The sequence below is a fragment of the Muntiacus reevesi genome, chromosome 3 (genome assembly GCF_963930625.1).
Source record: "Muntiacus reevesi chromosome 3, mMunRee1.1, whole genome shotgun sequence".
Taxonomy (NCBI): domain Eukaryota; kingdom Metazoa; phylum Chordata; class Mammalia; order Artiodactyla; family Cervidae; genus Muntiacus; species Muntiacus reevesi.
Window position 1 is genome coordinate 138,480,370 of NC_089251.1, and position 26,018 is coordinate 138,506,387.

Below are 26,018 nucleotides of genomic sequence, written 5' to 3' on the forward strand. Positions count from 1 at the left end.
ACATACATCAAATTATATTGTTTTATTACACATCTTCTGTTTTATGTGGATTTGTCTTTAAACTTTAGTTTCCTTTAGGGGTAGGACTGCATCTTAAGCCTCCTCTCTACTTCCTCCTCCACATCTGCTATGGTATTATGTTACTTATATTAGGGTTGCCTAGCAAATATTAGGAGATTCAGTAATTGAGAACAAGATACTTTAATGTGGAATGAATAATGATAACTAACAATTATTAAGTGTTACAGGCTAGCTACTAAGATAAAGCACTGGTCAAATCCTACCCTTTAAACCTCGCTATGTTCAAGGAATATCTACCTTTCTTCTTATGGTTATAATATACTCACCTCTCGGTGTCTTGTGTCTTGATTTGGTGATTCACAGGTCTGACTTTGACTATTGACAGGAGAGCTTCTCTTAGCTGCAAATATGGATGAAATCTCATCACAAATTTTATAAGATTATATAAGTTATGTAAGGTATTTTCTTTCCTTTTTTCTTTTATTTTTTGCATATGGTAACGTATATGTTTCAATGTGTGCCTGCGTGTTCAGTCGTGTCCAACTCTTTTCAACCCCATGAACTGTAACCCACGAGGCTCCTCTGTCCATAGAATTCTCCAGGCAAGAATACTGGAGTGGGTAGCCATTTCCTTCTCCAGGGGATCTTCCTGACTCAGGGATCGAACCCGAGTCTCTTGCACTGCAGGCAGATTCTTGACCATCTGAGCCATCAGGGAAGTTCATCTCTTTTTTGAATCAAAAACCCATTTTAATAGATCATTAAAACCTTGAAAGACGACATTTAATAGCATGTATTGTAAGAGAAATCAAACAACCGATGAAAAAATCTTTGCATTTCTAGGTTATCAATATAGATTTCTTCATCTATTCAGTCCAACTCGATAGGTTAAGGTGCTAAAAAATTAGCCATACTGAAAATTGTAACAGTTAACATCCACATAGCACCTAACATGAGCTTCCCAGGTGACTCAGTGGTAAAGAATCAGCCTGCCAATGCAGGACACGCAGGAGATGTGGGCTCAATCCCTGGGTCAGAAATCCCCTGGAGTAGGAAATGGAAACCCACTCCAGTATCCTTGCCTGGGAAATCCTGTGGACAGAGGATCCTATTGGGCTGCATGGGGTCACAAAGAGTCAGACAAGACCAAGTGACTGAGCACACACTCTACCTAATATCTGTCAAGTTCTTTTCTAAGTGTCTTTACATATATCAACTCATTTAATACTTACAATAGCCCTATAGTAGCTTATGATATATTACCAGACCCATTTTACAGATGAAAATGTTAAGGAGCACGGAACCTGGGGCTTCCCTGATAGCTCAGTTGGTAAAGAATCCGCCTGCAAAGCAGGAGACCTTGGTTTGATTCCTGGGTCGGAAAGATCTGCTGGAAAAGGGATAGGCTACCCACTCCAGTATTCTTGCCTGGAGAATTCCAGGGACAGAGGAGCCTGGCAAGCTATATAGTCCATGTGGTGGCAAAGAGTCAGACACAACTGAGCAACTAAAACTTTAAAGACATAAAAGCATTTGGGGGAGGTCAGGTTATATACATGATAAAAGATTTGGGGTGAGGCACGAACTTTCCAGGCACTTTTCAAGTTATCATGTTGTACTCTTTCTACAGCTCGACAACAGGACTTTCATTAGACAATCCCAGCAGTGAAATGCTTTGATAGCAAACAACAACAAACCTCCACTAAAGCGAGACTGTGAAGGAGCTGCTACTCCCTCCATCATAATGATTAAGATGAAATAATAATAATGGCTACCACTTATTTACTTCCTATGTGCCTGGCATTCTTCTAAGCAATTTTACATATATCAGCTCATTTATTCTTCATCATAATCCTGTAAGTACTTGTTACACTATCTTTATATGGGAGTTCTATCTGTAACTCCCATGTTGCAGATGAGGAAATGGAGGCACAGGAAGTTTAAATGACTTACCCAAAGTCATACTATCCATAGCATGTGCTCCTGATTTAGTTTCTCATCATGTAAATGAACCCTGCACCCAGGGGCCCCTAGACAACTCCCTGGAGGAATTTTCTTCCTCTTGGTTTCTTAAGAGCAAATCACCCATCACCTTCATTCCTATGTATGCTGAGACCATCCCACTAGGTGTTTGAGTCACAAACCTGTAATGATGTTCCTGATGGGCTTCACCAGTGCTGTGAAGCCGGAGACTTCAGGCTGTCTGTGTTCCCACATGGGCTGCCATATAACAAGTCCACTGGCCAGTCGAAATGTGAGGTCAGATTCCTAGAAGAAGAGAAAGAAGATCTATGTCCAAGAACTGGCTGAAGGGAACAGTCAACGCAACAATTAACATCTTTCACCCAATAGTTTGTGGCACAAACTATTGTGTGTAAGATAGGCTTAAGGGTGTATTGTGCAACATGGGGAATATTGCCAATATTTTGTAATAACTACAAACAGGAAGTAACTTTTTAAGATTGTATTAAAAAAGAACATCATTCATAAGATTATTTTCAAAGTAGGGCTGATCTTCAAGATCTTCCTTCCTCACTCAGATGAGTGTTTCTAGGGTAAATCAATAGGCTTAAATTATCATCATAATGGACTTCCTGGGTGGTGCAATGGTAAAGAATCTGCCTGCCAAAGTAGGAGACACAGGAGAAACTCAGGTTCTATCTCTAGGTCCGGAAGTTCCCCTAGAAGTGGAAATGGCAACGCTCTCCAGTATTCTTGCTTGGAAAATTCCATGGACAGAGGAGCCTGGTGGGCTACAGTCCATGGGGCCACAGAGAGTTGGACACAACTGAGCACACACACATCACCATCATAATTACTACAAAAATCAAGGTGATTTCCTTTAGGCAAAATTAGTAATTAATTAAGATGGAACTTTGGGCAGAGCACAAAATACAAATTATTGTTTTCTATTAGCACTCAGTGAGTCCTTTTTATTTCAAGGGCCTAGGCAGATCTCTTTACTTATGGTTATTGATATTGATATTATCCCTCTTAGTGATTTAATTGTCCTCTTTCTCTCTCATAAGGCAATATCCTCAGATGCTGGCCATTTTGACTTTCTATTCTCCAGTCCTTCTCTTGTTCTTGCATTTCATGGAATCAGTAACCTACAGTTAGACCCTTCTTAGTACATTATTTTTTCTTGCTGCCTTCTCAACAATCCAATTGCCTGAGGGCAGAGATGTAGCTGGCATTCTCCTCCTCCACATCCTCTGTCACCATCACAATACTAAATTCAGAGTTAGGCATTGGGTGCACAATAGGTGCTCAGTAAACATTTGCTGAATTACACTGACTTTACAGCCCATACTCATTCAGTTTGTCTACCACTGAAGGTCTCTGCCAGGAAGCACATTCTCTGCTTCATTACATCACTTTGAGTGGCTGAGGTGTTTATAATGCAGTTGTGTAAGTACAAACATATAACGCTCTGAGGTTACATTTTCAACAATGCAGCCTCTCAAATCAACGTAGACATGAAAGCAGAGAGTGTGATTGCAGATTAATGAGCACAACTGAGACCCAGGAATTCACTTAGGGTGGTGATTTGCAACCCTGGCTTGTATGTAGTATAATCACCCAGGGAGCTTTTAAAACCTAGGAGGCTCAGGTCTCACTTGTTCCCCTAACCAGACCAATTAAGTTAGAATCACTGTGAGATTTGCTTAAGTTCCCCCTAGTGACTCCCACGTTAGCTACGGTTGAAAACCACTGATCTAGAAGAACAAGAGCTAGCAAAAAATTGAAAAAATTGGGAAGACAAGGATTCTGCAAATGGTGAATCAATGCAGCTCAGTACCAAAGGAAGCCTCAACTGGAAAGACTAGCTGAAATCCCTGAATCAATCTCTATGTTGGTATAGAGGGGACTCTGAGCTATGGACCAAGATCCTGGCACCACAGAGGTACTCATTACGGAGAAGCACCTAGTGGCCATATTGGAAAAGCACATAAAGCATTTGGTCAAATTCATTCAACAGTCATTCTACAAATATTTACAGGCCACTACTGTGTACCTGGTTCTATTCCAGGTTCTGGGATACAACAGGGAACAAAGCATACAGAAAAAATCTCTGCTCCCCAGTGCAAAGGAGAAGTAAAGCAGATGGAGAGAAATGGCAGACAAGGTGTCAATGTTTTAGACAGAAAGGCCAGGGAAGGCCTTCTCCTGCAGGTGATTTTGGAGTAAGGATCTGAATGAAATGAAGGAGCTGCCATGTAGGTATTTCCCAAAAAACGCATTTTATAAAAAGGAATCAGCAAGTGTAAAGGTCCTAGGTATGTCTTGTGTGTCAAGAAACAGCCTAGAGACTGTGAGCCTGGAGTCAGGTGAAGGACAGAAGAGTAGAAAAAATAAGTTTAGGGACATTATTGAGTTTCAAATAATATAGCCTGATGGGTCATAATAAGTTCAGTTCAGTCACTCAGTCGTGTCCGACTCTTTGCAACCCCATGCACTGTAGCACGCCAGGTTCCCCTGTCCATCACCAACTCCCAGATCTTGCTCAAACGCATGTCCATCCAGTCGGTGATGCCATCCAACCATCTCATCTTCTGTCATCCCCTTCTCCTGCCTTCAATCTTTGCTAGCATCAGGGTCTTTTCCAATGAGTCAGTTCTTTGCATCAGGTGGCCAAAGTATTGGAGTTTCAGCTTCAGCATCAGTCCTTCCAATGAACACCCAGGACTGATCTCCTTTAGGATGGACTGACTGGATCTCCTTGCAGTCCAAAGGACTCTCAAGAGTCTTCTCCAACACCACAGTTCAAAAGCATCAATTTTTCGGCACTCAGCTTTCTTCACAGTCCAACTCTCACATCCAGACATGACCACTAGAAAAACCACAGCCTTGATCAGACAGACCTTTGTTGGCTAGGGGGTTAGTAGAAGATAAAATTAATAGAGGGCAAAATGTTGATTGACTAGAGGTTGAGTGTAGGAGAAAAAGGTGTCAAAGATCTTTGGCCTTGTCACTGATAAAGATGGGCAAGATGAAGAAGAAACAAATCTGGGGATATCAGGAGTCTAGTTTTAGACATGTTAAGCTTGAGAGGTCTGTTAGACATTCAACCCCCACTCCAGTACTCTTGCCTGGAAAATCCCATGGGCGGAGGAGCCTGGTAGGCTGCAGTCCATGGGGTTGCTAAGAGTCGGACATGACTGAGCGACTTCATTTTCACTTTTCACTTTCTTGCATTGGAGGAGGAAATTGCAACCCACTCCAGTGTTCTTGCCTGGAGAATCCCAGGGACGGGGGAGTCTGGTGGGCTGCCGTCTGTGGGGTCGCACAGAGTTGGGCACGAATGAAGCAACTTAGCAGCAGCAGCAGCAGCAGACTTATTGAGTAAACAACTAAATGGACAGGTCTGAAGTTAAAGGGAAAGAATCTCTCTTCCTTTGAAATAAACATGGGGAAGACTGCCTGATATCATGTGTGGTATTAGATTCAGCAAGCAAGGAATTAACAGTGTGCAAAGTATATCAGATTTATCTCCGGAAATGCAGAATGCTCAATTCATCAGGTTTTGATAATTTATTAGTTTCAGAGATGGGTTCTTTTCCATGTTTCTTCTAAGTCATCTTGGCACAAAACTCCAATGGACATGGCAACAGGAAGTGAGTTCTCTTAAACTGACATCCTGGCTTTTAACATCTGCTCTCTCAATGTGACAATTAACCCTCAGTGACAGTCACTGTCATTATTTTGTTTCTTATTTGATATACTTCCAGCTAGACTGTATATTTCTTGAAGATAAATTGAGATCTCCTTCTGTGTATTTTTCCTTGAATATCAATACATAATTGTTGATTAACTGAACATACATTAGACTCTCCAAGTAACACCAGCTCAATCTGATCATTCTTTAGACCCAAATACCTGCAGAAGCTATGGCCAACTGTTTATGTGGATGTGTTCCTTTGTACATCCTTTTAAGCTGGATGGACGCATAAACTCTAAGAGCTAACTACACTTCTAGAGTCCCCTTCAATGGCTCACTCAGTGTGATATATGCACACATGAACAGAAGCTCTGTAGTTGAAGAAGGTGCTCTTTATCATTCAAATAGCTGTGGGGTGAATGGTCTGGGAAGGTTCTAAGAAAAACCAGAAGGTGTAATCATTCAAAAAATCAACATTTTCACATTACAGTTTCTTTTCTAGCTTGCAATGAAAATCTTTCTGTGATGACATGAAGCAATTCTAAATGTGTTTTCTAGTAACTTAGAGACATCTGCTTAAACAACTATTATTTTAAATTCTGTTTTAACGTTGTTTACTTTAGACATATGAATTTTATAAAATTCTCCTTGAGGGCTTGTATTTTGTTTAATTCCCTGCAGTTTCTCCAGCACTTTGAACAGTGCCGAGCATTCAGTAGACATCCAATAAATATTTACTGAAGGAATAAGTGAATATAATCAAATCAAGAAAATACTGACAGCACATTTAAAGTGGATTCCTTAGTTGTAACACATGTTGTCATTTATATTTGGCCTAGAATTATAATATTTGACAGAATATTCAGAATATTAATTTTCTTACACAATATTTGAGCTAGTTTTAAGTTAAAAGTATTAAAATCCATTGAATTATACACTGTCCTACAAAAGAATGAGTCATTTAGATGTATTTGTTAATTAGTAAACTAATTCATTCAACAAATATTTATTAAATATCTACAAAACACAAACATTAATGTTAACTGCCCCAGATACAATGATAATTTCTATTCTCAAACCATTTGCAATCTAGTGGGAGAGATGGACACACAAAGAGATAAGAATAATAAATAAACTAAAAATAACAATAAAAATACATCTAAAATATTATACAGATAGAGAAGAGGGGACCTTAGATCTTAAATGAAATTACAAAGGATGAGTAGGAATTTTCTAGGCAGACGTGCAGGTTATGAGGGCATTCCAGGTAACATGACCAGAATGAAAATAGGTTTGGAATAAACCACATTATATTCTCAGGGAGATTTCAAGCAAATGGCGCTCATAGGCAGGAGAGGTAGCCAAAAAAACCACAAAACATGGAGGCCCCATTTATCACACAAAGAAGCTAGAGTTTCACCCTCTGTATAGCGAGAAATTAGCAAATTACTTTAAGCATATTGGTGATATAGTCAGATCTGCATTTAGAGAGATCACTTTGGTCTTAAGGTTGGATTTTAGGAGACAAGCCAGGAGACATGTAAATTCAGTTAGACACTGGCCCAAGTAAGAGGCCCAAGGAAGAGATGATGAAAGCTTGGGTTATGGAGTAAATAGGGATAAAAAAAATTAGAAATATTTAGGAGACAAAATGTGTAGAACTCTGTGATTAGCAGAATGTGTAGGTAAGGATGAAGGAGTAATCAAAGGAAGTTCCCAGGTTTTGCATTTTTGTGAATGGGTCCATCATCTGAAATACAGAACATCAGGACAAGAGCTCATTCCAGGGGAAATCTGAAATGTCTATAGATCATCTATTTGGAGAAACTAGTTGAAAAGGTCTAGAGTCCAGGAGAGAAGGCTAGTTTAGAGATATAAAATTAGATGACCTCAGCCTATCAGGACACAAATGGTAAATAAATGAAGCAGGAGAGGAGGTCTTCCAAAGAAAAGATACAGTGGGAAGTGCAAAGGGTCTAGGTTGCATCTCTGGGGAACCCCAATGTTAGAGAGGTAGGCAAAGAAGATGAGCTCTCAAAGGAGACAGCAGAAAGAGCCCGAGATGCAACGAACACTGGCAGAGTGTGGTGTCACCAGAGGAATGGAAATCTTCAAGAAGAAATGAAGGTAAGTTCAAATGCAGCTGAGGTTTAATGAATTGAAGACAGCAAAGTAAAGATTAGGTTCAATAGCCCAAGGTGGCTGATGACCCTGGTTAGAACAGTTCTAGCACAGAAACCAAGAAACAGTATAGCTTTGTAGAAAGTCAGATGGAATTGGATTTGAATCCCACCTTGCCTACTTAATGAGCTTGATTATCACCTCTCTGGAGTTCAGTTTCCTCTTTGGTAAAATCTACCTTCCTGTGAGTGTTTGTAAAAATTAGAAATGATAGGCGAGAACTGTTACATACTAGAGGAAAGCAGGAGCAAGTGGAAGGGTTTGGGAAGGTGAGAAGTGGAAGCACAGGCTCATGCCGAGACTGGATTTCAGCCCTTCATGACTCCCAGAACACCATGTCCTATAAAAGCCTCAACCTACAACACTGTCTGTGTGAGCATGGGGTGGGGACTTGAGGGAGACAAGACAAGGATTGACAAGTGGGGCATCGCATGGAGTTGATGGCACAATATGCAGGCATACCAGTCTAGATGGCTGTTGGTTTCTGCCCCAGGAGCATGCAGATCGCTGGGGCTGGAAAGAAAAGGTGGCTTTTGGTCTTGATCTTGGGCTGGAGTTCTGAAGATCAAATGCAATGGAAGAATAAGGAGGCCATTAATGGTGCTGATGAGGAGCAGCTGACATGGCTAGAGCACAGATATGGCAGGAAGATAGGGCCTGATAACTAGCAGGCAAACGAAAAAGCCAGGTCAGTGGATCTCCATCCAGGGCAATTCTCACCCCTCCCCACTCCTTAGGGATATCTGGCGATGTCTGGAGTCATTTGTGTTTGCAGCAAATCAGAGGGAGGCGGTATTACTGGCGTCTAGTGGGTAGAAGCCAGAGATGCTACTAAGCATCCTGCAAAGCACAGGACAGAGAATTATCTGGCCCCAAATGCCAATGGTGCCACAACTAAGAAACCCCGATCAAGGGATTACACACTCCCCGCTGAAAAAGGCAAACCCCTCACTCAGGTTTAAAAAAAAGCCTTAGAGGGAAATCTATTGACTCATTAATATTTTTATTCCCTATGGCATCTAGAAAAATGATAAACACAATAGTGCTAGTAATAATAGTCAGCAATAATTGTTAGAATACAATACTATGTATTAATCACAGTGCCATGTTTTATAGGGATTGTTTTACCTCCTTATAAATACTCCAATCCCAGGCCAGAGATAAACTTGGGGACCCTGAGCCAGCTTTTCTCAACTATCTGTGTAGTCTCCCCTGAAAGAAGATCTGGCTACTTGTCTACTCATAATTCATAATGCTGATAGCTATAAAGTGCCAATGCCAAATACTACCATTTATTAACGCCTTTTTGTGCATCAGGTGAGCACTTTAATTTGTTTCATCCTCACAATACTCCATAAAATTATTCTCATGTTCAATTTATACTTGAAAAAACTGAGGCTTAAAGAAGTTAATTGTTCAATGTCCTTTCTATGTAGAATACAAAGCAGCAAGCACTGGATTCTAACTCAGGACTGTTTCCAAAACTGACACTCTGCATGTTTCCAAATAAAATTATAGTCATTCTGGAGACTTCCAAATTTTTTAATCTAGATAATATTTCTTTACAAATAGATATGTTATTATTTACAAATAGATATTTTTTTAAGGAGTTTTCTTTCTTGCCCTTTCCATTTAAGGGACTATGTGCCTATGTGTATTTGCTACTTTTAGCACCTAGATCAGCTTCTGATAGTAACTTGGGTTTATTCAGTGACAGTCATTAAATATTTATTGATTGTCTCATATATGCAGACACTGTTCTAGACACATCAGACACCGTTGTGACCTAGACAGGCAGTGTCCCTTTGCTCAAGAACCTCGGGTTTGGTGGGGGTGATGGGTAAGAAACATGTAAACATGTTTACATGTAAAGAACATACATGTTTACATGTAAAAACATGTAAAGAAACATAAAAAATAAATTCAGGTACTGATAAGTGCAAAGAAAGAAACAATGAAAAACGTAGATCATGTCCTAGTGGCACTAAAGTAGCCAAGGAAGTACTTCTGGGTTGGTAACAACTACACGGTGAGTAAATTGATGAGAAGAACACGACCATGTGAAAATCTAGGGGTGGAAGGTGGGAGTATATGATTCAAATAGAAGGAAAAAACCAGCACAAAGATCTGAAAGCAAAGACAACCTTCTTGGGTTTGAAGGTGAGCCTCTGGTGAGCCTGCAAGTTTTGGAACAAGAGAGAGGCCAGTGAAATTGAGAGAGATGAAGCCAGGCAGGTGGGCAGAATTCACGTCCTTCAGGTCTCATTGGCCAAGGGGACACTCTCAGTTAACGTTTCCATTAAGCGTAACCTTTATCAAAGACTTTTAAAAATAGAAAGTGTAATGTTTTTAAAGCAGAAATTTAATTAAATCACATTTGATTTTTTTTTTAATAATTTTGAGAGACAACATGGCCAGTGCATGTGAAGCACTTTCGGAGTCCACAGGTAATTTCAGTTCTAGTCCTATCAGCAATGGGACAGAATCAATCAAAAGTGAATTTTAACTGAAAATAAAACGGATGAAAAGACTCTCTAGTCCATCCGCCCATAATGGCTGTTCATGGTCTTACAACCACCTTCACATATATATGTGCTTAGTTGCTTAGTCGTGTCCAACTCTTTGCGACCCCATGGACTGTAGCCTACCAGGCTCCTCTTTCCATGGGGATTCTCCAGGCAAAAACACTGCTGTGGGTTGCCATTTTCTCCTCCATCATATATATATAATATATTGCAAAAATTAAACATTCATTAGGATTCTAATATTCTGTTAAAGAATAGTTGAGCGTATTAACTCCTTCCATGTCTTATCAAAGCACTCAGATGGAATGTTGTAATTTATTCATTTTCAGAAGTAACAAATAGTTCTTGATTTCTTTCCATGTACTTGATTTTTTCCCCATGTACTTTCACGTACTGTGTCTTCATATTTATTCACCCTGTGTTTAAATATCCAAAATTTTATGCAACGGAAGATCCAAGAGGTTAAGTGAAATCACCTAGATCATACAGCTAGAAAGTGGTAGCACAGTGACTTAAGGTAATATTGTCTCTTTCAGATCCAAGGGGTACCTGTATATAACTGTATTTTAATACAATTTGTTTCCATGAAATACATTTTCTACTTTATGCATTGAAAAACATTTTGAAAAGAAATTCATACATGGTACACCAAACTGTCAATAAGTCTGCAGCACATAAAAAGTAAAAGCTTCTGCTCTGGACCCTGCATTATGTTCTGGAAATACAAAAGAGACAGTGACTAGGTCTCCATGGGGAAGGTCAGAGGAAAAGCTTCATGGAAATGATGACACTGAAGTTTGAAGAACCACGGAGCAAAAGGAGGGCAGAGCTAATAGCAAGTGCATATTCAGGGAATGGTTCACTGGCTCCCAGAACTGGATCATGGGGTGGGCAGTAGGGATTGGCAGTGGTCAGTTGAGAGGACTTAAGCTCCAGATCATGGTTGACTTTATATGTCATATTTAATGTGTTGGGCATTATCATGGGGTAGATGGAGACCTATCAAGGATTTTTAAGTAGGAGAATCATGGTTTTGAAATAATGTTTAATATCTTAAAATAGAAACAAAGCTCTCTTCCTATAAGCTCATACAAAGACATGGGCACACAAATATGGAAATATCACCTGAAGCCCACCCTCACCTGACCTCTAGTCCCCCTTAACCCTAATCAGCTTTCTGCTTACCTTGATCCTGTGTACCAGAGGAGCAAACAGAAACACAAAGAGCTCCACAGTAGCCATGGAGTTCTGGAAAATCTTCCTTCGGTTGTTTTCTTCCTCATCATTGGAGGTGCTTTGGCAAGGCTGCCCTGGAGAACCCTGGTTTTCAACCTGGTGGACGAACGCACTGCTGCTGCCACCCCAGCTGGAACCTCGGTCTGTGCCCCCGAAACGCTCACTGTTGCAGTCCTGTGGGGCCTCCAGGAGCATCCAGTGCAGGGTGTGAAGGAGCTTTGTCTCAGCAACACCCAGCTTATCCTGGTGTCCTGCATAGCACAACCACACAGTCAGGGTAAGGCAGACTCTGTGCCCAGGACAATGACGTCAGCCTCGCATCTGGGAAGAACATCCTTGTTTTAAGGTTCCGTGGCTTGATTTCCTGGGAGACACTAGCATTTCTCTGCACCACTTACAGCCACTGTGAGAAGGGTCCATTCTTGTTTGGGGACTTTCTAACTGGCTGCAGTCTTTATAGAATGATACGTTGCCACAGGGAAAGAAACTGCATGCCTCACGTCTCTTCAGTCAGATACCCACATATATTTCCAAATAAAGAGTACAATGGTTAAGGCTATTGGTTCTGAAGATAGCTACTCCATTTTGCATGCATGTATGCTCATTATTTCCAATCTAGGGATCAAACCCATGTCTTCTGAGTCTCCTGCATTGCAGGTAGATTCTTTATCCACTGAGCCACCTGGGAAGACTTGGTGTGATTAGGAAAGACCCCTCTATAAAGGGAACACTCGAGTAAAGATCCACATAAGGGGAAGGAACCAGATGGAGAAGAGCTTGGGATACATGGCTAGGACATAATGCTATGTGGGAAAAGCAATCTGCAAAATAATCTAAGCAAGAAAAATAACACATATGTGCAGGCATGCATGCATACACACAGTACTACAAGGTTGGGAAAAGATCTGGAGGGGAGCATGCCAAATTCATGAAGGTGGTTGCTTTAGACATTGGAAGGACTAAAGGACAACTCTGGTTAGAACTCGTCTTGAAGAGGCAAGAGTCCTTAGTTTCTCTATAATATTCTAATGTTCAAAAGGAGGAAATATTCACAGTTTACTTGCAAAATTAAAAAATTTTTAAAAAGAGAGCTAGTTCCCTCATTGGCAAAATGGAGATAACATTGATATGAAACTAAGGGAGATTTTGTGAGAATTAAATGAGAATGTGTGCCAAGTGCCTGGGAAAGTAGTAATACAGGTTGCTATTGTGGGTGTTATAAGTGTTACCATGAATGAGGACAATGATGTGTTATGGAGAAGAAATGCAGGTTCACCAACCTAGCTTGTTTCTGTTTGACAGCAGGGTTGCAGTGCAGTGGAGGACATGAGGCAAAGCAGCTTGTACCAGTTCCCATCTGGAAATGCTCTGGATGGCTTCAGAGAGGGCTGGAGAGAGGCCATGCAGCTTGTTTTCTACTAACACTCGTTCAAAGGACTATAGACACCAAAAAAAAAAAAAAGATTAAAATGAGAAATTAGAGATTCTGATGGGTGGAAAAATAGACAAGGTATTGTATAACCTAAAAGATGCAAATCACTAGTCCAAATTCTTTAGAGAGAACTCACACTGCATTTCATTGTACATGTTGACATGAAATGAGTCAACGATAATTTCCTATTATCTACCCATTTTCAAACAGGCTTCCCAGTTGGCCTGCATGCTAAGTCGCTTCAGTTATGTCTGATTCTTTGCGACCCTATGGACTATAGCCCACCAGGCTCCTCAGTCCATGGGATTCTCCAGGCAAGAATACAGGAGTGGGTTGCCACGTCCTACTCCAGGGGATCTTCCCAACCCAGGGATGGAACCCGCTTCTCTTATCTCCTGCACTGGTAAGCAGACTCTTTTACCACTAGCGCCACCTGGCCCCAAGTAGCGCTGGTGGTAAAGAACTCGCCTGCCAATGCAGGAGTCAAGAGATGGAGGTTTGATCCCTGGATCGACAAGATCCCCTGGAGAAGAAAATGAAAAACCACTTCTGTATTCTTTCCTGGAAAAATCCCATGGACAAAGGAGACTGGCGGGGCTCCATGGGGTTGCAAAGAATTGGACACGAATGAGTACACCCATTTTTAAGTTTTTGATCCAAAGTATATGGCCAGAATTATTAAATGATTTTTATTTCCACCAAAATAAGCTCCCATCAAAAAGAGTACAACACATTTAACTGTATGAAATGTTTATAAGTAGTATTTTATAAAATGTGGTTGGATCATCTAAAGGAGCTATCACTGCTGCAGACCAAGGTGAGATGTCTTTTGTAAAAGTATCTGGAGGGACAGAATTTTTGTGAACATGAAACAAATGTTAAATAAGCTAGACCTCTTACAAGAGATCTGATTTTGGAGTTCCTGAATTACTCCAAGTGCCTAGCAAAGACCTGGCATAGGACACCCCTTATATAATGCCTGGAACCATAAGATAGTTAATATACCTATTGAATAAATAAAGAAAAGGAGGGCGAGATTAAGGGAGGGAGAGAGAAGGAAAATAAGCCATTTTTTTGCTTTGTTGGTTTATTAAACCTTCCGTCCTGGTCAAGGATGCAGTACTTTCAGCAAGCAAACCCCTCCCCCCAGAACAAGTTTGACCTATTGAGTTGTTTTTTTCTTTTTGAAGGTGGAGGAAGATATTATTGTAGGGTGTTGGGGAAAGTGTAGTTGCCAAATATTAGAATAAATTTAATAAACACTTGACTTGTATGAACAGAGCCCGATTGCTACTTGATGTCCCAAATGGTCTAGAGAATTGTGTTCTCCACAATCATAATACCAGTCCCAAGTGCTCAAGCTGTATTATTGGAATTACTAGGATATACAAGAAAAATATGACTTAATACAGAGATTCTTCAAAGAAAGCTATTTCAATTTGACTCAAGAAAGAAAACAAATTCACTTTCATAATGAAAGGCATGCTGGGGTTTGGTAAGGAGTTTGATCAGAGATATAGTCTCTGGGGTTTTCTTAAAGAAACTAGATAAAGGCAGATCCAAACACTTTAAAATTCCTCAGCCCTTGGTTCCTAACTATTCATTAAGTAAAGGTTGTGTATGTTAGACATTAAAAGATTATAAAGATTTATACAGTCTTGATGAATGCACTTTTAGAGAATGAGTTATATACCTTATAACCTCAGGAAGCTTTAGATACTTACTGTCATTTTCTCCTTAAATGTTACTAATATAACTTTTTGTCATTTTAAACCAAGGAAATTGTTTTCTATACTTATATCACTGTCTATCTGCAGCTATGAATGTGACTTAGTTACTCGATATTATGTGACTACATTAAAATATCAGACATATCTTTGCCAAGAAGAGAGAAAAGTCAGGGTTATTTTAAGCTAGTATAACTGTAAGCTTGGTTTGAGGAAGACGCAGAGATTTCAAGTGTCAAATTACTTTAACCTGAGCTTAGTACAATAAATTCCATTTAAAAGTTAGATATAAAAAATATATGTGACAATTTTGAAGAGCAGGAAACACAACAAAATAAATTCCTAGTTGAGTGTGTTTTATGCATATATGTATGTGTATGTGGGGTGTTTAATTTTTCAGTTGGCTTCTGTAATAGTTTGTGGCCCTAACACATTTCAGAGCTCCTTACTAGAAGGTCATCTATTCTCTGGTCATTTGCAAATATCATGGCAATATCCAAATGAGTAGGCTTCTACTTTTAGACTATAATATATACAATATGGGGCTTCCCCAGTAGCCCAGATGGTAAAGAATCTGCCTGGAATGCAGGAGACCCCGGTTTGATTCCTGGAGAAAGGATAGCCTACCCACTCCATTATTCTTGCCTGTAGGATTCCATGGACAGAGGAACCGGGCAGGCTACAGTTCATGGAGTTGCAAAGAGTCAGACATGACTGAGTGACTTTCACTTTCACATACAATGTAAAGACCTTTATGTGAGCTCCAATTTTTAATGAAGTCTGTAAAAATCCCATTTTAATTTTGTTTCACAGTTTATTATCTTGTCTTCAACTTGTAAAGAGACAATTTTTAAGTCATGAGATTTCCTTAGAATCTCAGGACAAGTGCACTCTATTTTGCATAAATATTCATAGCATTATTTTCATAATTATTTCATATCATCCACTTTGGAGCTGCACACAAAATGGAAGACATAAAAGTTCAATATTGCATATTACTTTTGAGTAGTTCATAGGCTTGCATTTTATGAGCTTCCACTACATAATATAGCGTCTTATTGATTTGATAACATTTCTCAATTTTGTTGATTAAGGATTTGACTGTTATAACTTGCCCTCCATCTCTTGATTCTCTGGTACTTCCCCACTCTCTCTTCTGCTCCACTCCTCCCCATTTAGGGCCTTTAGACTCGCTATCCCTCTGCTCTTCTCTCAGCTATTCCTCAGTACCTTCCTTCAAATCTTTGTCCAAGGGTCACATAAGCAGGCAAACCTTATCTATCCACTGTTTCTAACATGAAAACTTCACCCTAGTGCTCTATAATTTCCTTTCTTGCTTAAATTTTCTCCATAGTATATATCACCATTTGGCTGGCTATCTATTTTATTCATTTATGAGGGTTCCATCCCCCTCCCAGTAGAATACAAACCCTTTATTTGTTTTGATTATTGCTCCATCTTGTCATCTAGAACTGTGACTGGCACGTAGTGGGTACTCAGTAATGTTCGCTGAGTGAATTAACATGTATAGTCAGTACATGTAACATCATTCTTTCAAATTACCACTTGATATGTGGAAATACTCATTAAATGATGAATATCACATACCACACAAGAGGCTTCATACTGCTTTCCCAATTTAGGCCTCAAAAATGCACTGAAAAATTAAGAAAGATAATTATTATAAACACAGGCAAAATTATTATTAGAGCATCCTTATGATATTTTTCAATGGATAAGACGTGCAAAAGTCAAATTTCATGCCTCCCTATGCCTTGTTAATGAGCAGGTGTTAAACAGCTGACATTTGCTTTTTTATGTGCAATTACATATATGAAAAAGGTCTGAATTTCTACATTTTCTGTATCAACTCTTGTTCTGAAGACTTGTTATCTAATTGGATCCTAAATTGCCAGTGGTCAGAAGTATTGCATTACTCATATGTACAGTCATACTCAACCCTGAAAAATGAACCCAGCTTGTAGGTTATGATTTTCAGAATCTAATTTCTTATCTGACGAATCTCTAACAATAATAATAATAATAATGGAAACCTTGTTTTCTGTTTATTGGAATAGGTTACAGGTTTTTCGGTTTTTTTTTTTCTGGAAAAAGAAAATTCTTCTAAAAAAAGGAGTCTTCTCAGAGTCTTTAACCAGGAAGATTACACTGACTGGATCCGAGCAAAAATGGTTAACAAGTGGGCATAGCAGATATTCGACAAGCAGGAGCTGGAAAAACAACAGGTCAACGAGCTGGAATTACAGCAGGAGACGGAGGGGGAATTGGACACAGGAGCACAACCAGTCATAATTATCTCCCCTAATTCCCCGCCCCCTCCTCCTAGGTTCTCTGCCCTCTCACCCCCTAAATAACGTATATTGCCAATCTGCTTGTCGTCAAACTTCACTGAAATATTTTTTTAAATGCGTGTTTTTAAGCGGGTTTGGAGGGCTTGCTTTCCAGCCCCAGAGAGGGAGCTGCAAGCTGTGGCGCGGCCTCAGCAGCAGCGACCACAACCCCGGCGGCCCCAGGAGCGCCCCCAGCCCTGGGCGCCCGCGGTGCGCCCTCTGCGCCCCTCACCTGGTTTGCCGCCACAGGAAGGTCTGGATGGGCAAGGGGATACCACGGCCGCTGTCTTGCTCCTGGCCCTCGGAGCTCTTCCTCTTCACCATGATGGTGGCTCCTGGGAGTCCTACTGCAGGACTCAGCGCTGGCTCCTCGCTAGCCGCTGCCCCCGCCTCTTCCTCCCTCTGCTCTCCCCAACTCTCATCCCCTCCTTCCCCGAGGCAGAGCAGACTCTCTCCGCCCGGATCCCCCGTCCCTCTCCCCTTCCCCCGCCCCTCCTCGAGCGCGGAACATGGCTGCAGGAGGAGGGGAGGGCTGGAGGAGCCGCGGAGCGAGGAGGGGGGCGCTCGGAGGAGCAGTCCGCCTCGCCGCCCCCGCGCCCGCCCCTTGCTTTCAGCACCTCCCACTGTGGACAGCGGCCCGCGCCGGACGCACGGGCGGGAGACCGGTGCAGGGGTCAGGTTGAGCGGTCTTGGGATGGCCAAAAGGGTCCAAACTCCGCATCGCACGCAGGTCCCCTGCGTGGCCTCTTTAGCCCCCAGATTTCGGCTTCCTCCCTTCGGAACTGCACCCTAGGAGTGTCCCCTGTCCTGCTTCCCAGCCTTGGCATCTGAAGAACTGTCAAGGTCTAGGGAGGAGGAGCTTTGGGAAACCGCAGAGCAGTCACTAACCCTGGCATCATTCGCACCTCTAGCAAGGAGGTCAGGAGTCCACCCTTGGGGTTTAACAGAAGGAGCACATGAAAATTATTAGAAGTGTAAACCAGAAAGGAAGCAAGCTTGGCAAAGCAGAGAAAGCTTGAAAGTCCTCCGATGGGAGAATTTATTGTAAAATGGTAACCACAAGGAAGTAACCATGCTTGTTTTGCCAAAGCAGAAATATTGCCAAACCAGCAAGTTGTGGGTATCAATTATTCCAACTAGAGAAAGAACATTTGAATCATGCTGTTAGAAAATGTGGTTTATTGTTTATAGCTCCTTAGTGAACTTGGGTGACTATCTCATTGATAACTGCCATTTTACTTAAGTTGTCATAGTCAAAGCCCTATACAACAGTTTATAAGTGGATTATTAGAGGTTTTATCTGGTAGTAAAACAAGTAGGGATGGGGTCAAGTGAAGCAGTTTGAGTGAAAAATTCATTGCTGTGGATTCAAATATTTGCAAGTGAACACAGCCGCACACCATTTTGAACAAAGATATTGGTATGACCCAAGAAATGGAGAATCAGAAACCCCAGAGCCTAATCTCAACAGATAGAAATAGTTTCTGTTAACCACATGTGTGTCTACTCCATATAGAAAGAACTATAATGTATTTATTGGTATTTTCAGTCAGAGAAATAATGTCTTCATTTAATTCATTGAACTTTTTTTTTTAACCACCATTGGACAAATAATTTTATAATTAGTATCAGCAGCTCTGTCAGGAGGGAAAAGATAGCAATGATGTTTTATAACATCAATGAGTAATTTCATTTCTTAGAATTATAATCATGCTTTTTTCAATAATTCATAAATACTTTCCATTGCTTAAGTCAAGTGCGTGTGTGCCCAGTTGTGTCTGACTATGTGTGACTCCATAGATTGTAGCCTGTCAGGCTCCTCTGTCCCATGGGATTTTCCAGGCAAGAATACTGGAGTGGGTTGCCATTTCCTCCTCCAGGGGATCTTACTGACCCAGGGGTCAAACCTGAGTCTCCTGCATCTCCTGTATTAGCAGCTGGATTACCACTGAGCCACTTGGAGCTAGGACAAAGGAAACCTAGGGATAATCTACCTCTACTTCCAAACTTTACTGATAAGGGTGGTGAGACCTAGAGTTACAAAGTGATTTCCTAGCTGGCTAATGGTAGATCCCAAAGGAGAAGGGATCTTCATGATTCTTGACACAGAACTTTTTTTTTATAGTTCTGTGCTTAGTCGCTCAGTCGTGTCCGACTCTTTGCACCCCATGGACTGTAGCCCGCCAGGCTCCTGTGTCCATGGGGATTCTCCAAGCAAGAATACTGGAGAGGGTTGCCATGCCCTCCTCCAGGTTTCTTTTATAGGCTAGATGGTAAATAGGTTTTCTTTCTTGTGTCCACTCAGATCAATTGGTAAGGCCTTTCTGTTGCAAAAGACTGTGAAGTTAAGGCAGGTACTTTAAGACAAAACTGCTATTATTGATTAGTGCTGTCTGCTATGTGAACAGCATGGGGGAAATAACAAATGTTTGTTATGTCTTCTCAAAACTTCTTTATACACAATCCTTGAGGCTAAACTTTCAATATTTCTTCTGATTTGCTTGTAGCTGCCATCACTCACAATGTTACTTATGCTGTCAAAGGTTTTTTACTCTCAGAGAGGTAATATGTCTCAGTGGGCCAAATTTAGATTTGATCACTAGGAAATATGTTAGTCTCAGTGTTGGGATCTTCACTGAGTTTTCTTGAATTGTTTCTCAATTTCTCATGTTGCTAAATGTCTCTGGCTTCTATATTATTACCACATGGCCTATCTGACAAGGCTCTCAAAGCTGCCAGGGCAGGACTAAACTCTGAGTACAGGTTAACTCCAGTTTTGCTCCTCTTGAAGACATCTGTTAATATGAATCTTGAAATAAAGAAAAATAGACTCTAAATAGTTTATTCATATTTACTGAGTCTGTCTCATACACCAAGCACTAATCTATATAGATTTCTGGCCATAAGAAATTCACAGTATTGAAGGGAAGACAGGCAAAGAAGAGTGTACAATTGGAGACACGATACACATTCTATTATAAACAAAGGGGCAAGACATAAAATATAGGCAGGAATCAGATGGAGAAAGGTTATGTACAGCAGGATATAACATTTGGTTAGGATAGGAAGACTTTAATAGGGCAATAAAGACTTCATATCCATTTAAAAATGACTGATATGACTAGAATGGAGAGCTTATTTGAAATAGGCAAGATTGCATGTGGGCATCTAAGTCTGAATATTAGGAAAATATCCCATGAGATCCTGAACTAAGGGTGTGACAGTAGAGCTAGAGATAAGGAGGCGGTGGACTTGCAGAGGCGGAATACATAGGACTCGATAACAAAGTGAGCATGGAGAAAGAAAAATACCACAGTAGTTAAAAGCTTAGGAGCTCAGTCAAAAAAGTTTTGACTATAACCTTGCCTTGTTTAGTTATAATGCCCTGGGAAAGGTTCTTCACTATGGTTTTCAATTAATAGTACTTTCTCCAAAGAGATGTTGTGAAATTAATGTTAACACTTGTAAAGAATTTAAGAGAGTCCCTGAACTATACTAAGCTTTCAGTAAATATCAACTGAAACTCTACATTTTCTATTTTGAGCAACTGAGTAATGATGATCTCATTCAAAGAGAGAAAAGTTGGCAAGGAGAATCATGTTCTTATTTTATGAGTGTGTGTGGGAACATTAATGAATTTTCCTTGAGTATCTATTGGAAATTCCAATGGATATCATGAAGAGGCAGCTAGAACTATGGATACGGAGCTCAGAAAAGTTACCAAGGTAGGATAAATTGATTAACATGATAGAAAAGGTAATTGAAACCATGGAAATATCAATAGGTAAAGTAATTCAGGTGAACGCACAGAATGAGAAAAAAAAGATACAAATTTGGAAGTATAGGGGACATCGACTTTAGTTTTTTGTCACAAAAGATGTTTCTGAGAGGTGACATCATAGGGTAGGGTGGGCAAAATTCTAGATAGCCCCCAAGACTCCTGCCCCCTGGTAAACGTCTTCTTCAAGTTTTTCATTAAAAAACATACTATCTTAGGTGCTGCGGTGAAACAATTTATATACTCTTAAAATTAAAAAAAATTATTGATAGGCTTTATTTCTTAGAGAAGTTTTGGTTTAAAGAAGAATTTGCACAGAAGGTGTAGAGAGTTCTCATCTATCCTGTCTTTTCCAGCCCACAGTTTCTGTTGCATTGATGTGTTACGTTTGTTTTATTGATAAGCCAATTTGATAGGTTATTATTAACTGAATTGATAGTTTACATTAAAATTCATTCTTTATGCTGTAGAGTTGCATAGGTTTTTCCAAATAATGTCATCTATCCATCACTATGATATACAGAGTAGTTTCCTGCTTTGAAAATTCTCTCTGCTCTACCTTTCCCACTCATTCTTTCCCATGCCTCCCCAACCTCTGGCAAAAACTAACCTTTTCACTGTCTGTATAGTTTTACCTTTCCTAGAATGTCTTATAGTTGGAATAAAATAGTGTGTAGTTTTTTCAGATTGACTTCTTTCACTTAGTATTTAAGTTTCCTCCTTGTCTTTTTGTAACTTGATAGTTCATTTCTTTTCATGGCTAAATAACATTTCATTTATATGGAGGTACCACTGTTTGTTTATCTTTTTTTTTTTTTTGGCCACACCGAACAGCTTGTAGGATCTTAGTTCCTCAACCAGGGATCAAACCTGGGCTTTGGCAGTAAAAGTGTGGAGTCCTAAGCACTGGACCATCAGGGAATTCCCCATCCATTCATCTACTGAAGGAACACCTTGGCTGCTTCCTATCCTTGGCAATTATGAATAAAGATGTCATACACATTATGTGTGCAGGTTTTTGATAGATATAAGTTTTCAACTCATTTGGTAAAATTCCCTGGAGTGTAATTGTTGGACTATATTTTAAGACTGATTATCTTTGGAGGAAACTGTCAAACTGTCATTCAAAGTGTCTGTACCATGGAAATTTTTTACATAAGAGATTTGGATATGCTTGTGGGCCAAAATTAAAGGGTCATTTTAGAAGGAAATGCTGGATATATTGAGAAAGAATAATTAACAAAGTTCTGAAGCACAGCTGGACTCATCATTCTTCGGTGGAAGAGTAATTCCTAAAAAGGAGATTAAAAGGAAGAATGGTAGAGGCTAAGTTAGAAGGAAAAGGGGAAGAATGAGAATATGAGAGATCTGAATCTTGATGGCCTATGTAAAGCTGTGAAGTAATCAATTAGGTCCTTTGTAAAGAATGATATTTAATAGAAAAAGCTGGATATCTTTCAGAAAAATATTAATAGCAGACTTGTTATATGTCATTGAGTACTTGTTATATGTCCAGGTTTGTCTTAAGATTATCAATTAATTGATCCAAAAAACCAACAAGAGAAAAATGAGATACAGAAAGGTTACATAACCTGCCTGAGGTTACACAGTAAAAGTGCTAAAAGAAACTGTGAAATCTGGCTTCAAAGTTATCCTGTAACTTTCTATTACAGTATTGAGTATTGTGAAGTTGTGAGAGTTTGGAAGGAGTGCTGTGAATTATGCAAGTGAGAGCTGCTTAAGGACATGTGAAAGAACTCTGCTAATCGTTCTTAGAAGAAGAGCTAATGGTCCTTTCCATTCCCAAATCCCCTTAAGGTAATGAGTCATATGGAGGTGGAAAAAAATCTATAATAAGCACTGTAAAGTTCTGTTTTCAAAATAACATTTTAGTGGAGAATTAGGATTACCATGATGGTTTACTTCTCATACCTCACTGAAAACCTCCAAACATTTTTTGCCTTTGGGTAAGAGATCTGCCCTCCCTGCATGGTTTTCTCTACCTTGCTTTTTAAAATACATTTCTTTTATTCAGAGGAGGAAACCAAAGAGCTAACTTAATTTGATTAATCATACCACTGAAATTAACAAACTACTCCATGATAATCACTTCTTATATTATCATCTCACTGTGTAAGACACTGAGTTGAATGTGGAGCTTTCCCAAAGATGGTACCCAGTGATAGAGTGACTTTGGGTCAGAAGAAGAATCTGGCTATAGGGCTTTAGGAAACATGTGAGAGGAAATTGCAAAAAGATCCAGACAGATGTAACCAAATGTATGTCAGCCTTGAAGGTTATTCTCTCTTTTAAATGGAAGGGCGAATATTAATAGTGGCCAAGTGCCAAGTTGTCAGATGAGTGTATAAATAAACATTCTTTGCAAATAAACTGAGCAGAGAAGAACAGTCTGGATTTTGGAAAATATTGCTTTAGTAAGCAGAATCCAGAATGCTGTGTAAGCATCTGAGAGTTAGTAGTAATATAAGCACTCATAGTAATTAATAAAAACAGTTTTGGCAAGAGCCCGCTGTTACTCTGCAGCAACACACTAGAATTTTAAGATGAGGCATGATTGCTGTCATCGTGTGTCTACCAGTCAAAGTATACAATGAATACATTCGCTGCAGTTTTGGAATTTGAGGGGAGAGACCACGCTTACTTTAAGCACACACTCATTATGCAGGAATGGATATAGCCCAGGTGTCTTGGGCACCACCATTAGCCCAAATAGCTGCTGTCTCTAAGGAAAGCAGTCCCAGGGGTCCTTTATTGAGCAGAGCAAAGCTCCAAAGCCCAAGTTCATACTTTTCTGAGCTCCTTACTCTGGATTGCAAGGTTCTCCATGACTGACCTCATGACATCCAACTCTTACCAGTCCACTTTGCCCTAGGTATACTAGCCCTTCAGGAGTCTTTTACCATTGGTCTGTCTTCTTCCATATCTTTACAAGGCTGGCACCTTTTCACCATTGAGGTCTCAGTCCAAGTATAACCTCATCATTTAAGACTATTGATTAACCTGCCTGAAATTGTCATCCCTATCCTGTTCCAGAAAGCTATCATTTTCCCCTGCTTTTTTGCTTCATAAAATTTATCACTCTCTGAATGTTGTGTCTACGTTTTAAAGTTTGTCTGTTTCATCTACAGGATAGCAAGAGAATCTCTAAGATATTCAGGGATAAATCTAACAAAAGTAGCTGATGCCATTGTGGAAAAGATACCATAAATTGTTCAGAGGCATAGAGACTGGCAAAAATACCATGTTCCTAGGTAGGGAGAGTCATTTTTAAATGATATTTTGTTATTCTTTTAAAAATGAGCTATCAAGCTATGGAAAGACATAGAGGAGCTTAAACACATATTACTAAGTTAAAGTAGCCAATGTGAAAGGTGATAAACTGTATGACCTCAACTATTTGTCTTTCTCTGTGGAGACAGTAAAAATATCAGCTGCTGCCAGAGGTTGGTGAGGGAGGGGAGACAGATGGGCAGAACAAAGAGGATTGTTCAGACTGTGAAAATACTCCATACGCTATTACGATGACAGATACATGTCATTATATATTTATCCAGAACCATAGAATGTGTGACATCAAGAGTGAACTGTAAGGTAAACTATGGATTTGGGGTGATTATAATGTGTCAGTGTCAGCTCATTAATTTAACAGATATCCCACTCTAGTAGGGTATGCGGGATACAGATAATAGGAAAAGTTATGTAGGTTTGGGGGCAGCGGGAAAATGAGAAATATCTCAACTTCGTTGTAAACCTAAAACTGCTCTAAAAATAAAGTCTTCTAAAAAGTCTTGTAATACTATGTTTTGCCAAGAATAGAACTGCCAGCAAAGACTTAATTTATAAAATAATTCTAGAGACTAATGTGGCAATATCTATGAAAATTAAAATATATGCACAAAATTCCTGAAGTAGACTTTGGAGGATTTACCACATATATGAACAAAATGATAAGAACAATAATTACTCATCACGACAATATTTTGGTAGTGAATTCTCAGCATCCTGTGCATATCCATGTATAGGAGGATAAATTAGCTATGATATAGTCACATGATGGAATATATAGTACTATATATAGCATTTAACATGTATAAATTAGAGTTCCATGTATCAACATGTGGAATTTTCCAAAATATAGTCCTGAATGAACAAAAAAAGTGCAGAATTACAGTAACAATAACATCACAAAATAATGCTATATATATTATTTATAGGTAGGTATAATAACATAGTGAATATGTTTGACATCATCATTATTCATTTATTATCTTGTCCTAAGTTTCACCGAAAACAGGGCTTGAAATAATGGTTTACATGTTGCCTCTTACTAGGGTGTGCAATTCAAGGGGGTAAAAGTGAACTAAAAATAGACAAGATAGGGAAGGAGGAAAGCTAACAGGATGGTGCATTACCAAGCTGAGTACTACCTTGTAACAGGAGCAATTGATTGCTTGTTCTGGAAACTGTTCTCAGAGAACCTGCTTCTCAGAGTAACTGCTTCTCAAGAGAGTGTATCTACAGAAGGAAGCGAAAAAAGTGTATCTGGAGGTTTGGTTTGCTCTATGGAGTATTAGTTCCTTTGAAATAGGGAAGAACATACCTGACTCCATATGAGATCTGTTTCTTTTACTTGAACCTTCATTTTCTATTCCTTTTGCTTTGAGTTAAGAATGTCGCCTATAGCTGGAAATACACAGGATGGCCCATCCTCAAGCCTCTGACCATTAAAACTATAACACTTTTCCATTCATATAAAGATCAAAAAGGTGCAGAATAGAAAATAACAATTGTCTTGTTGGAGGTTTACAGGAACGTTGTGACCTGACCTATGTGGACAGCCGCGAGAACAAAGGATTCCTATATCAAGAAGTTTGTAACAACCAACCATGTCCCTCCCTCACCTTGTTTAAAAAAATTGTTGGAGTTTAGTCGCTTTACAAAGTTGTGTTAGTCTCTACTGTACAGCAAAGTGGATCAGTTACACACGTACATATGTCCCCTCTGTTTTGGATTTCCTTCCCGTTTAGGTCACCAAGAACATTGATTAGAGCTCCCTGTGCAATACAGCCTGTTCTCATTAGTCA

General features: G+C 39.7%; 1 protein-coding gene across 3 annotated transcripts in view; it reads right to left on the reverse strand.

Moving 5' to 3' along the window:
• Positions 1 to 17,542, reverse strand: part of UNC80 (unc-80 homolog, NALCN channel complex subunit) — a 221,106-nt gene extending 203,564 nt beyond the window's left edge. For all 3 annotated transcript variants that reach the window (XM_065927674.1, XM_065927672.1, XM_065927673.1), the window contains exons 1-6: positions 17,368 to 17,542; positions 16,393 to 16,441; positions 12,906 to 13,062; positions 11,575 to 11,876; positions 2,166 to 2,289; positions 348 to 421 (exon numbers count right to left, since the gene is read on the reverse strand). In XM_065927674.1, coding sequence (XP_065783746.1) covers positions 348 to 421; positions 2,166 to 2,289; positions 11,575 to 11,876; positions 12,906 to 13,062; positions 16,393 to 16,441; positions 17,368 to 17,459 — 798 coding nt within the window. In that variant the 5' untranslated portion in view covers positions 17,460 to 17,542. The remainder of the gene's footprint in view (positions 1 to 347; positions 422 to 2,165; positions 2,290 to 11,574; positions 11,877 to 12,905; positions 13,063 to 16,392; positions 16,442 to 17,367) is intronic.
• Between the last annotated feature and the right edge of the window lie 8,476 nt (positions 17,543 to 26,018).